Source organism: Cyrtonyx montezumae, unplaced genomic scaffold (assembly GCF_038088225.1).
Source record: "Cyrtonyx montezumae isolate F1298 unplaced genomic scaffold, pur_monq_1.0 scaffold_30, whole genome shotgun sequence".
NCBI classification, from domain to species: Eukaryota; Metazoa; Chordata; class Aves; order Galliformes; family Odontophoridae; genus Cyrtonyx; species Cyrtonyx montezumae.
Window position 1 is genome coordinate 9812894 of NW_027072035.1, and position 14428 is coordinate 9827321.

Below are 14428 nucleotides of genomic sequence, written 5' to 3' on the forward strand. Positions count from 1 at the left end.
AACAATACTGTTTATATCCCTTCTACCTGTAACCTCAGATAGCACTACTTTCATTTCCCAGTGTAGGAATTCCATAGGAAAGCATTGCAAAAATGTATGAAATCATTTCTTTTTTTTTTTTATTGTCTGTGATTCCATTTTAAAAGAACATCATACAATTTACCTATATCATGCAGGAAAAAGTAGCAGGCAAATAACAAAATTTACATTCACAAATTTTCTACTTTAAATAATCATCTGGCTGGTCAGAGAGTACTGCATGCATCTTAAAGAATGCTGGGAAGCGTCTCTAATAGAAAATGCATTGTTAGATTGTGTTTTGCTCTGTGCATGTCTGTGGGCAAGAGTTGGGAAGAGAGAGAAAACAAGCAATTTTTTAACGACAGTACTGAAACATTTTTACTTACTCAGCACATGAAGAAACAGTATCTTGATAACATATTCAGATTGAATACAGACAAGTTTCAGATACAGAAGACATTACTTTGAGGTCACAACAGCTGAATTCTAACAACAGTTAATCTAGCACAGTAAGCTTGGCAAAAAGATGTACTGGAAAGCATTGGTATGGTGTTTCTTGACAAAGGAAAGGGTCTAGGAAGGACATAAGCCAACATATGGTACTAGAAACATAGACTGAGGAATTCCAGAGTGATCTAGCACATGATCTTGTATCTCATTTCATTTATTTTAAACATGAGTATCATTCGTAATTAATATTGCAGTCTGATTTCATATGGCTTTCTCTAAAGATAGGTGTTTGTTTGCAAAGGTCAGTGGCAAACGCATTTGTCCTCCAAAAGTCGGGGGCCCTTTGACTTTTTTTTCAGTAACCAGAAAGGTCTTGGAGCTGCAAAGGAAAACGGCTGCAGTGTCTAGCCACCAACCTTTCTGTGTAAATTAAAACTAATTCACATCTGCCACCTGAAACAAGCAACTAAACCAAAACAAAACAAAAAAGGGAAAAGAAGAGGAAAAAAAAAAAAAAAGACCTCATTTACCTCCTTTACCTGAGATTTGACAGACTAGTAACACAAATTAAACAATGGCATGGAATGACAAAGAGAAATTCAGAATCCAAACAGTGAACCATACTTATCTTTGGTCTTGTTCAGGTGCCTCATTGCCTGCTTTTGTGCTGAGGGGGAAAGTGTCTGAGACAATGCTTCTCACACCCATACATCAGCCAAAAGTATTGCGCACCATGTTGGTAGTGCAAGGTGGGAAGGGAAAAGAATGGGAACAAGGGGGGGGGTAGTGCCTGCTTTTGAGTCTGTTCAGAGTGGCTTAGGCACTTTGGAGATGAAGGAATGACTTGTGGAGAGGCCCGGAACTCATTCAAGGTGCCAAAGATTATGTGAGGCAAAACCAAGAAAAATCTACCCAGTACCTGTAGGTCTTGTAGTGTTTCTATAATGAAATAAATTGAAAATTAAAATGAAAATTCACATCTGGCAGCTCACAACTGACTGAACTCTCTCAGTTCAGGTGCTGAGCTCAGAATGAAAAACCTTATTTTTAATACTCTGAGCATGGGAACAATACTACCTGCTTATGACATTAGAGCACAGGGCACACAAGATCCTGACTTAGACCAGTCAATGTCACAGCTGTTGAGGCACAGTTAGAAAAAATTATATCAAATATCACTCTGTTCTCTCTCCTGACCCTCTGCTATTTCATATTCCACACCCAAGTGCGCCCATTAAGGTGCCAGGCAGGTTGAAAACGAACAATTGGCAGTATCATCCAACATAGGAGAAAGCATGTAGCAAACCTTGCTTCTGCCCCATTGACAGTATTTGACTGGATACAGAAAGGAGTCCATGATGGGGACTAGAGATAGGTCAACAAGTAAATCTTAGAGAAAACCCAAAACAAAGCACTATAAATTAATCTTCTTGTTTGTTTATTTATAGACTCCTCCATGACAAGACCAGGGGAGAATATAAATGAATGAATGTATCTCTTTTAGTAGGGAAATTTTTATGCTGATTTGATTTATACATTAGAGAATACAGACCACTCACTCAGCCAGAGTGTTTCAGAAGATGTTAGTGTATCAGCAGATTTCACTGCCAATGAATGTCTGGAGCAAAGAGACAGGCTCTCTGCCTTTTAGCTTTCAGGGTTGCTGGATCTAGTTCTCTCTCAGTGCATCAAAAAAAGCTGCTGTGACAGAATTTTTTTCTTTGAGATCTACTACAATAAGCTTTTTTTAATTTACTTAAATAAGCTTTACTACTTTAATAGTTGCTGAAATTTCATTAAGTGAGTAGTCCACTCTCCCTAGAAAATGATAAGTTGCTCAGCGTTACCCAAGCATTGATACAGTGTTCTGGGTCATTGAAATCTTAGTGGGACACACTCATCTTGCTTTTAATGAAAGGGCAGAAAACCACTGATATTTTCTGAAAGAGTAAAGACTGCCTTCTTCTTCCCTTGCAAAACTCACTGCAGTTTTCACTAGAATTAACATGTCTTGTTTGTAGATCCAATCCAAAACAAGTTGTCTTGTTTTTTATTTATATCTTTATATATATAAAGGGGTTTTTTTATATCTTGTTTTATATATCAGCTGGTTCTGACTTGCAGATCAATTAAACAGCCTCAGCTTCCACACTAGATTTGGTAGAAGCTTGCCACTGAGGTTAGTTTGGAAGCAGCAAGGTCTGCTGATATATCTGAATAATAACTGGGTGAGTAGGACAAAATGAATATATTTATTTTCTTTTACAGTATTTTTCCCCTGCTGTAGAAGATGCTGCTAGAAGTCACAGAATTCACATTAGTTTACACAGTTAAGGCTCACTGCCTTAACTATGATGCTTATGCTTACTTGAAAGGATGACAAGTATCTTTTAAAATTCCTTACTCAGAAAAGTACAGGAACATTTGCTCAGTTATGCTGAACAAGTGAATCAAATAAGTTCCATTAGCATAAAACACTTAATTTTAGCTATGTAATGAGATATCTCAGATTGCTTTCCTTTCTGTTGTTGGTTCTACTGTTTCCATGATAGAGACAAACAATACTACTTCTGTGAGGCAAACCCTGATTATGTGTAGATGGCACCTTGTATGTGCATGCATATCTGCTGCATGCTGGTGAACTACTTTTTTTAATCAGTAGATTCCTATGACTTTAATATGGGCATTGCAGAAATGATGGGGACTCTGAAAGGAAAGGAAACCACCTTTTCTAAAAGGAAATACCATGTTATCAAGTAGGTGAACCCTTTGAAGTGTAAGAAAAGCTTGGAATAACAGTGGAACAGGAGTTGGACTCAATGATCCTCATCATATTCTATGATTCTACAATTCTGTGATTATCCTACAAGATTGTGAGACTCAGATGGTGTGATGCTCTTACAGCATCTGCTACAGTGATGTAACCAAATACAAAGATTCTACAATCAGCTCTTCAGATGTCAGTCCAGAAAACTTAGCAAGGGATTGTGTTCAAAATAAATCTGTTGATATATATGTGAGCATGTGTGTACTTGCAAGTAAACATCTCCAGAAGAATTTGGCTTTTCTTATTTAATTACTCAATACCTACTGTGCTGTTCTGGGAAACATCTGTATCTAATTCTGGCTAAGGTATTAAAGACAGTGTTGAGAGAGAGATTTTTTCATACCTTAATAGAATCAGCAGTTACTACAAACAGCTATAATATTAATTAGTTCCTGCGAAGTACTGGTGAAGAATTGTGCAATCCATCCTTACTACATCCTTTTACAGTTGATATAGACTGAAAACTCAATTTAACAGCTGGAGAAGCTGAAACAGAAAAATAAATTACCTCTCCAAGGCAGCAGAGCAACTTAGTATTAGATGTAGGAAACGTAAGAATATCTGGCTCTCCAGAGTCATGTCTAACTTACACTTTCTCCCACAATTGCATTGAAGAATGAGTACAACACAGCAGTAACAATATGCTTGAGTCCAAATGCCTATTCTGCAAGCGCTGCTGGGAATGAGATTGTCAAATATGGCACTGGGCAGAAAGAGGAAATGGTGTCAATCAGAGGCCAACATTCTTTGCCACTGTCTTTGAGTAGCGAAGAGGTCCTCTAACAGTACCACACACCTCACTGTAGTTCTGGCTCTCTGCATAGCACCTGTCAGACCAAATCTGCTCCTTCAAGTTAACTGTATGGCTAATTCCCAAAGTGACATGACTCTTGCTTAGATTCTGAGGCATTTAACTTCTATCAGCATCTGAGGGCAGATGACTCAGTTCTTCTAAAGTTCTGAGTGATGTCAGCTGTGTAAGTCATGCATGATTTAGCTTCCAAATGATTTTTTTATTTATGCCAGTGATGGAATTAAAACTGAAAAGCTCTGCTTCCATGGGAGAACTGAGCTATTCCTTCCAAGGCTGGATGTGCTCAACAACAAATGGCTAGTGTGATCCAGTCAAGAACATTAATAAAAATAACTAATAATTATTATCAATAATGATAATAATAATATTTAAAGAAAACTAAAAAGGATACTGTTCATACTTAGTGAACACTTCTTCCTACTTTACGTCAAAATGCATGTGAGGTTGTTCCTTTTCTATGCTTAATGTACAGTTGCCTTATTTAACACACATAGTACTATGGCTTATAATAGAAGTTGTGTAGTCTGCAGCTTTTTAATCTTTACATCCTTTCAGAGGCATCTACTGGGTGTGACTATGTACAGAAAAAAAGGACTGGTGAGTCTTGGGGTAGAGGCAAAAGGAGAGGCAGTGGGGAATGGGAAGCAAAAGGACTCCTAGTGAGCATTAGAGGGCAAAGGTGCATGATGGATGGCAAGATCATAAATCCCCATTGGGCAAAAGAGAAATCCTTTGCAGTACTGTTTATGCCCATCTTGCAGTCTGCAGTTATTACTTCTTGAACATGTCCTGAAGGGGACCTGGTAGGTATTTGATAACTGTGTCTAGGATGCTCTCTTCTTCCTCCTCATCTTCCTCCCCACAGCCAGGAGGAATAGCCTTCTTTGGACGAGTCAGGCTTCCTTCAGCATTAGCTTCCAGTGCAGCCTGGGCCTCTGCTTCTTTTTCCTCCTTCTTCTTTATCCCATACTGTAGGGAAAAGATAACACATTGTCAGTCACTTGCTTGACAGGTTGGACGATTAACAGCGTTATCACGTGTGGTGCTTCATATTCTATAATATGCACACCACTGCAAACGTTCTGCTTTTCCTTTTTCACAGATTCCCAAATTACCATTCCCAACAACTGACCCTTAAACAAAACCCAGTGGATAAACAGCTTTCTTAAAATAAGATGGTCTGGTGCTCAGATCATTCAGAAACAAGTATAGGAGAGAACCCAGGACCACAGAGCCATGGGCCTAGCAAAGACATTATCAGTTCTGTGTTAAGTCTGTTTCTGAGTGGTATTCTACAGTTGCTGATCCGACCCTTTTATCTTGCCTATTAGGTCTGATGCTCAAGACCATCATCCAGTACTTGAAGGGAGGAGGGGGGAATGACTGTTGATGTGGGCTGATAGTGACAGGAAAAGGGGGAATGGTTTTAAACTAAGACAGGGGAATTTAAGTTAGATGTTAGGAAGAAGTTTTTCACTCAGAGGGTGGTGAGGCACTGGAACACGTTGCCCAGAGACGTGGTGGATGCCCCATCCCTGGAGGCATTCAAGGCCAGGCTGGATGTGGCTCTAGGCAGCCTGCTCTAGTGGTTGGTGACCCTACCCATGGTATGGAGGTTGAAGCTAGATAATCTCTGAGGTCCTTTTCAACCCAGGACATTCTATGATTCTATGATCATCTGAAATTATTCTGAAATTTCATCTGCAACATTTTGTAATAACATAGATGAGGCAAAAAGAAAAGGCTAATTATCAACAGTGTAGAGCAAAGTGGTTAATACAGGCAGACTGAAATGAAAAGGACAGTTTTAGACAGAGTGAGGTCAAGTAAGTTCTCTCAGTGAAAATAAACCTTTGTAAGACACTGATTTACACACCAAACTCTACAGGTATTGAAATAAAGCTGACATATGCCTGGAGAGAAGCATTCCTATGCCTGTGAGCATAATGGATACCTGAAATTCACCACTTCCATGAAGAATTAAAGGCACGCAGATAAGACTTCACGTGAATAACCAGAATTTCATGACTTTGTATTCAGATTTTTAGATTTAACAGGGGAGTAAGAATATGCCTGAGTGAATGAGACTGGGGAGAGAACTGTTGGAATATTTCTACTCCCACAGTGACTTAGGTTTTCTTTCCAACTTCTAGTTTGGAGGCATGTCCAAGGAAAATAATTTTTAGGTTTTCTTTCCAACTTCTAGTTTGGAGGCATGTCCAAGGAAAATAATTTTTGAACCTCTAGCTCTTATCACCCCTCATCCCTCATACATTTCATCAGTTCTCAGATTTTACTGCTATATGCAGAAGTCTTTGGACTGAAATTTTTTAGATAATAGTGATAGATGACAAAAATAAAATCAATTTGATCTGTCAAATTTAAGTCTACAGCAACAGAGATATCTTCATGTTGCCTTCTTCATTATTGCAATCATTTCACTCCAGCTACAGCAGGGAAGCATTTGACCTTTGTGAGGAGGAAGGGCATTCAGTTTTGCTGGAGCAGCTGTCAGCTTCAAAATTCTTGCTGTGTTAGAGCCACACCTTATTTCTACTTAAATTTTAATTGAAGTACCAAAGGGAATTAAGATTGCTCTCAGCATATAAGAACCAGAAATTAACTAACCAACTTAAAATACTGTAAAAATGAGCAAAACATTTTGCAGGATCAAGCTTCTCTGAAAAGAAAATTTGATGTGATTTTAAAAGGATCAAAGAATTATGTTGGTACAAAGTATCCAGTGTTTTCTCAGTATCTATAGTACAGAACTGCTGAACAGACATGAAGTAAATGTCTTTTTCACAATTTGCTCTTTTCATTTGTCCCAAAAAGAAAGACTCACATTATTTACAAGTGAAGAAAATAAAAATCCTTCCTGCTGTCACGACTTTCTGACTTCAGATGCTTTTGGGTTTCAGAAGAAACTTCCAAGCATTTCTGAGCAAAGTCAATGGTTCTGGTTCTTTTCCTCATCGTCATTCATATTTAGGATGACAGTCTGTAAAACTTAAGCCAGTAACTTCAAAAATATTTAGTGATTCTCTACACCAGTTCTTCCAAGGCAAAATTTTCATTAACAACATCTTATGATTTGTATTCCTAGTGGATGCCAGTCAACTCAGACTTCGTGGGAGAGATCTTCAAGATAAACTGTGATCTGAGGCTGAAGAAGCATCTGACGGAATGATAGCCACAGGGTTGAACACCAGAAAAACACAGTGTAGCCAGCACAACAGGGCAAATGTCACACCTATCAACACTGTTCCTCCTCCTACTGTTCCCCTAGCTACTGTGTCCTAGGACTAAGGGAACCTTAAAAACACATGAAGGAATTAGGACTGTACTTGTCAGCCTGTTTTTCTGTTTTTCATTAGGACATCTTTACTGATTATTCTGTGTGAATTTCATGGTGCTAGACTGATCTTAGATTTCTACAGCATATGGCTGGTTTTCTGGGTAGCTGCCACACAGGGCAATAGAGGGCTGGGAATGAGATCTTCACTTTGAAAGAAAACTAGAGAAAGCCAGATTATGTCGTAACAACTTACTGGCAGAAATTCAAAGTACAAAAACATGTTTTTCTTGTTTGCTGCCAGTCCTGATACTGTAACATGAAGAAAAACAGCTATTAATTCCCAGTACCTACTTAATAGACAAATATAAATTTTGTTCTGGAAAAATAAAAATATTCTTCCTTGAAGAAAGATGTAATTTCATCAGAAGAACTTTTTGCGGAGATAGGGTCGGTTTTGATTACTCAGTTTTAAAACTGAAATGCTCTATAGTCAAAACGTAATGCGGTAATGTTTTCCAGCAGAGTAAAATGGCATTTCTTAGGAATGAAACTGCTTCAGATGAAGTTGACCTATGGAAAGGAGACTAGTAAAGAAAGAGGAACAAAGAGAAAACAAGCATCCTAGTTTCTTCATATTATAAGTTTTGTGTTAAGCCAGTAAAGAACTTACATATATAAAATATGTATATAACCAAAAAAATAACAAATGTTTTTCATTCTCTGGCTTTGCTGAAGATCGGAAAAAATTGCATTAGCTCCAAAACATGTGAAGAATGAGAACAATTTCATATTTTTCTCAAAGTCTAGTTCCACAAAATTTAGTATCAGAAGTTGTCTTTGTCAGCTGACCTCTCCAATCTGTCAAGGTCTTTCAGGGTGCCAGCACAAACAACTGATGAGGCAGTCACCCCTTCAGTTTTGGTTGTTTTTTTTTTTTCTTTTCTTTTTTTTTTTTTTTTTTTAATTTACTCTACTCCATCATCCAGATAACTAACAAAGACATTAAATAGGATTGGATCCAGTACTAAGCTCTGAAATACACTGAATGCTACCCTCTGGGTCCAGCTTTTCAGTCAATTTTTAATCCATCCCACTGTCTGCTCATCTAGCTCATGCTTCAACAGCTTTATTATGATCAACTTATGGGGGACAATGTCAAAGGAGTTATTTAAATCCAGGAAGACAATAGCCACTGTTCTTCCTTCATCCATCAGGCTCATCTATCCATTTCACTATCAAAGCTTATCAGGTTGGTCAGTTATGACTTATCCATGGTGAATCTATGCTGGCAACTTTTGATTATTTTCTTCTAAGTATTTGGAAATGATTATCCATTCCATCGCCTTCCCAGGCGTCAAGGTGAGCTCCCTTGGTCCTTTTTCTTGTCCTTTTTGATGATAGGAGTGACATCCAGTCTTTAAGCAACTCTCCCAGTTGCCATCAAGTAAAGATAATAAAGAGTGGCCTTGAAATTACATCAGGTAGTTCCCTCAGCACTCATGAATACATCCCTTAATGGTCCATAGACTTCTGAATGCTCAGTTTCAGTATTCCTTGACCTGGTCCTCTTACACCATACAGCCTGTCCTTTGGGACCTGGGATTCCTGAATGCCAGTTTTGCTGTTAAAAACTTAGGCAAAGGAAGATTTCAGTACCTTGACCTTTTCACTGTCCCAGGTAACCAGGTCTGCTGATCCTTTCAGGAGAGGGTCCACATTTCCCCTACTCCTCCTTTTATTACTGAGATACTTGTAGAAGCCCTTCCTGTTGCCCTTGATGGGCTTGGACAGTCACTTCAATCTGGTCTTTAGTTTTCTTAACTTGATCACTAGCTGTTTGAACAATGTCTTTTTTGGTAAAAATAAGGGCTATCACAGAACTTCTCCTCATTTGCTCTTCTGCTCCTTGGAGAAGAAAGTTACCATCACTGCCTTCACTGTGGATGACTGACATTGCTATTCTCTTATGGAGTAAATAGCTCCTCTTTCCAGGGTTCTCTGAGAAGCCTGAAATTGGTTTTCAATTTTCCTGAAGAAATAATGCTGCTTATCAGCTACCAGCTTCAGTTCCTAGGAAAAGTCTGGCATTTAACTAATGAATGGTTACATTATTCTTTAGGAGATTTTTCTCCTCACTGGTTTTGTATGGCCACAAATGGAACTGAATCTGTGCCTGAATATATGTAGCGGATATAGCCATCTCTGGAATTACTAATGTATTTAGTAGGTAAGCAATTAAAAGTTATCAGAGAATATCTTTTCCTTACCCCCTTATATATATTACCAGGTAACTTTTCTTACACAGTCCAATTAAATTTCATTCACATTCCATCCCATAACAACAAAACCCAGAAAGTATTTATCAGCCAGATTTGAAAATGTATATTTAGAGAAGTCACTGAGAGCAACTTGCTCACCCAACTATCTCAGTGGCCAGCTTGAAATGAACAAGTTCTCTACTAAAATCCTTCAGTGGTGAAGAATTCTCACCTAGTCTGGAAGTTCACAACTCTCCATCATTGAAGTTTGACCTGATTCTTTCTGAAATGACTTCTTAAATCAAAGAAATCTGGAAAATTGAGAAGTCACAGGTATTGCAAAAAGATTTATCTTTCAACCTTCTGGGCTTAACTTAATATTTGTTCTAAGTCATTTTTTCCACCTCCATTACCAAAGAGAATACCAGTGCAACATTCTTTCAGTCTTTCCATTTTGCTGCTGAAAGCAGTGTCCATTTCATGTTTCCCTTTTCCACTCAGGCAAGGGAGAAGGTGGAGTAACTGAATTTGTAATCGAACTTGGGAAGAGGAGCAGTAGGAAAAAAGGTGTGTTTTTAATGTTGTTGTTGTTGTTATTCTATTTTTTTTTTCAGTTTTCCTTACTCAGTTATTAATGGGCAGTAAGTTAAATTTTCCTCCCAAAACTTAAACTGTTTTGCTTGTGATGGTAATCAATGCATGATCTCCCTAAGGTCAGCCTGCAAGCTTTTCATCTTACTTTCTCTTGTTGAAGTGAGTGAGTGAGGTAGGCACCTGGTGTCTAGACAAAAGTAACCCTCCACAGTAGGTCTGAAACAAATGTAGAGCAAAGTCCAGGTCTTAGATTGATCTTTAACTCCACAGCTTTGAAAGCCTGGGGAACAGAAAATAATTTCTTTTGGAAACAAGAAAAAAAATAAGCATCCTTCAGGCAAAACTGAGTAAATGCTCCAAAAAAGGCTGCAAGATCTTCCAGACTGAAGAAAAAAATGATCTACTTTGCTCCATCTTCAAAAAGGATACATACTTTGGGCAGTCCCTTTTCATTAACACAATATTTTGTGATTTTTCTTAAATAGCATTTTATTAAATTTAAATTTTGTGAATATGTCAGCAATAGAAGTTCTAACTATACTAGGTTAAAATTAATATAATATTAATTTAGTTATATCTGGGAATCTCCATGCTGAATTCCCTTGCTATGATCATATCAAAGATCTTCACCCCTCAGCATCTTCTTTATTATTCTACCTGATTCATAGTTTATAGCTTATGCAAAGCAGAAAGCTAATATTCAAGATATTTGTCCCCATAGAGTGGAGAGCATGTTCCTTTGAGAATCACAGAATTACAGCACATTCCAAGTTGGAGGGGATACTCTTGGAAGAGCATACTGGCATATAGTACACGGACACAGTCTGATGAGGTCTTGGTTGTGACATGCACTTAGGATAGCAGCTTATATTACAGGAAACCTGGTATTTCCTGTGTTTTCCCTATGTAAAACTGAGCTGCCACAGTCATGCTGAATATTCCTGCATCTGCTTATGAACACAAAATTTCATACGTTTGTTGAAGAAAGTAAATATGTTATCACTTGCATGAGCAAAACTATTCAAAATGTCTTATAGTCTTGCTTTCAATTCTCACAGCATTTTGTGAAGCTTCATTAATAAATCCTCAGATAAAACTTTTGAAATTGTTGTCTCCCTTAAGCCATTTCCTCCAGGGTAATGGAAAGATATGGCACTGGAGCTAACAGATGTTTCCACCAAAGAAGTACAGCCAGGCTTATCCAGGCAGAGGTATAATTCTCAGTAGATCACTACATCTAACGCCCAAAGCTCCAACCTGCAAAGACCCCCATCATACTCCAAATATTCTGACCCCTTCTTTGGATGGTGCCAAATGTTTATTACTTCATCACAAACCTACTGTTCACTCTGATCTTTATATTTCCTCACTGGTTACTACTTTTTCTTTCTTAATTGCTGAGACAAAGTGAATGGTGAAAAATAATGTCTTCTCTTACGAGAAGAGGCTTCTTTTCTGACGGGGTTACCACGTAACCTTTAATACAGCATTGGCGAGAGACAGAAACAGAGCACAGTCTGAACAGTGCTCACACACAGTGAAAAGTTGGCAATCCATCCACCTCAAGAAAAGAGGATACTCAGATATTGTTCAGTTATTCTAGTCATGATGTAAATTGTTTGCTCTTTGCTGACCCATAATATCTTTTGTGTACAGATGGGATGTGTACAGCACTTTTCCAACATTTTAGCTTTTTTTTTTTTTTGAAATTGAGTTTTCTTCATTAGCACAAAGAGAGGTTGTTTGCAGAAAAGATATTTATGCTTCATGCTTCAGAACATTTTTGAAAAAAGGAAGTGAAAAAAACCAAGCAAACAGAATATGACAGTCCTCTAAATCAAATTTTATTTTCTTTCATATACTTACTTTATGTATACTTAGCAAAAAAATCAACTTTTCAACACAAAACATTAGATTCCTATATCAAAATTTAAACAAATGTTGCACATAAACTAGTTTGAAGATCTTCTCCCTGGGCAATCAAATTATATTAGAAAAACTATTGGTAATGTGATTTCTGAGAATTTTATCCCATGCTGGGACGTGAAATTTTTCATGGACAGAATTAACAGAAAATAATATGAACAACTTTGTCTGTTCTTAAAATATACTTTATGAATTGTTAGTGTGTTGACTACAGTCAGAAGTCACTGAACTACCAGTGCAGATACATCAAGCTGAAGCCTAATGAGGGAGTCGACAAAAAACCCTTCAAAATATTGAGAACTATGCTGGAACCAAGGTGGAACCAAGGCAGCACTCTTGGGTTCCTTTTTTTTTTTTTTTTTTTTTTTTTGGTAAATCAGTGACCAAGAAATAGTTTGACCAAACAATTCAGCCTGTTTGGAAGGTTTAGTAGAACTGCCATGAAGGGAATGGCAGGGGTCAACTACTGTACATACTGGCGAGCTGCCTCAACAAGCAGAGCTAATGAATGACACCAACTACTGCAATTGTTTCTGTGTTTTTCAGAGGATAAAAGAAAGAAATCAGGGCTGTGCAGAAAGCTGCTAGAAGGAAGTTGGTTTGAGGGTCCAAAGCAAGAAACATGAAGGACAACCCAACAGATGCCCTTGAATGATAATGACAAAGGTCTTCTATAAGTACATATTGCACTGCCAGAAGGCGACAGGTTTGTATTGCTGAATACTTGCTTTGCCGGCTTGCTAGGGAAGCAGAGCTGACAGCTGCATGTGTTCACAGCAGGTGGACTTAAGTACTCTTCCTAAGGTTATTTCTTCTATACTCTGTTCACTCCCAGATGATCAAGTCCTCTGTGCTATTCAACAGTAGATGAAAAAGATGATCCTGTTGGTCATAATGCATACATGCCTCAGCAGGCTCCCAGTATTACTATATGTCTCCATTATCTGTCATATCCTAAGCTGTTGAATGTTATCTCCTGCTCCACCTCTGCAGCAAAACGTTCTGAGAAACATGGGTCACTTTGGAGGTATGCAAAGGCCTTCAGCAATGCAATGGCCATGCAGTCCTTATAAAAAGCAGCTTATTGATTTCTCCTGTGATTCCAAGTCTGACTGAGCAAACAGAAGTAGAAGGATGAGGAAGTCAGAAAGCACAGCAAGCTGTCCACTTAGCAGTCTGCAGTGTATTAAGGCAAAGCAGTAGAAGCATGATTTGTATACTGTTTGGCATAAAGACTATGTTTGGAGATGACAGAAATAGAGGAAGATACAATCCAATAGAGACAGGCGGATAGTCATACTGCTTCTAGAGCAGGGGCTACTTTTCCAGCTCATTTTTCACCTCAGTTGCACAGACCACTCGAAATACGACACTGTAGAAAGCTTAGGGCAATGACAGAAGGAAAACAAATCAGGGAAGTGGTGATGTGTAGACTAAACTGTGGTGAAGAAACAGACAGGTATGCATTGTGAGGCAGTTTGTGTCCTAGTAAGACTACATAAGAAAAACTGCTAGTAGCTATAAACATGATAGCCTTTCAAATATACCACTGAGGCTACATCCTCAATGGTATAAATCTAGAGTACCATTCTGGTGTCTGTAGAATATTATCAGTGAGGGCATTTCAGCCTGCTGAACTTATTTACCTTCCCCTCTCTTACCCTCCCTTCTCCTCCTCTCTCTTCTCTTCCCTTTTGTGTGCTTGTCTTTCTGATCAATTCATTTATCTCTGGCTTGAGGTTGAAGGAGTTGCTATGGTGAAGGAGAGAGACGCAGTCCCCAGAAAACTTCAGGGGAGGTCTTTTAACACGTCTGAAAGGAGAAGACTTTTTCCCCCTCAACCAGTCTATTTAAGTCTGTCATGCAGTGTCAGTTAGCATGGGCAGCTCAGCCATTCGACTCTTTGTGCTTTATGGCTGGTAAAACAGAAAGCATCACAGCCTGACACACAGGGAGCAGTGAAACCTCTGAATACATGAGGAGAGACAAGAGAGGAGTCTGTAGCACTGTGCATCTCTATGTGTGCATGTATGTGTCCAGGTGTACTTGTCACATAAATGCTCTGCTGCACAGCTAAGTTGACCAGGGCTCTGTCACAGTGGAAGAGGGTTGATGAGCAATGGAAGAGAACAAAGCAGAGTCAGGAAACTTCAGTTTTCTTTGTTCAGTTGTATGTGAAACACATAGGAGCAAACCAGGAGGGAGGTGGTGAATCAAGGAGGTTTGTATAGACTTGTTAA

General features: G+C 38.5%; 1 protein-coding gene across 1 annotated transcript in view; it reads right to left on the bottom strand.

The window, feature by feature from the left end:
- Positions 1-3121: 3121 nt before the first annotated feature.
- The window catches only part of CPLX1 (complexin 1), a 118664-nt gene continuing 107357 nt past the window's right edge, over positions 3122-14428 (bottom strand). Inside the window, exon 4 of the mRNA XM_065744279.1 lies at positions 3122-5081. Within this exon, the coding sequence (XP_065600351.1) occupies positions 4884-5081 (198 nt within the window). The 3' untranslated portion in view covers positions 3122-4883. The remainder of the gene's footprint in view (positions 5082-14428) is intronic.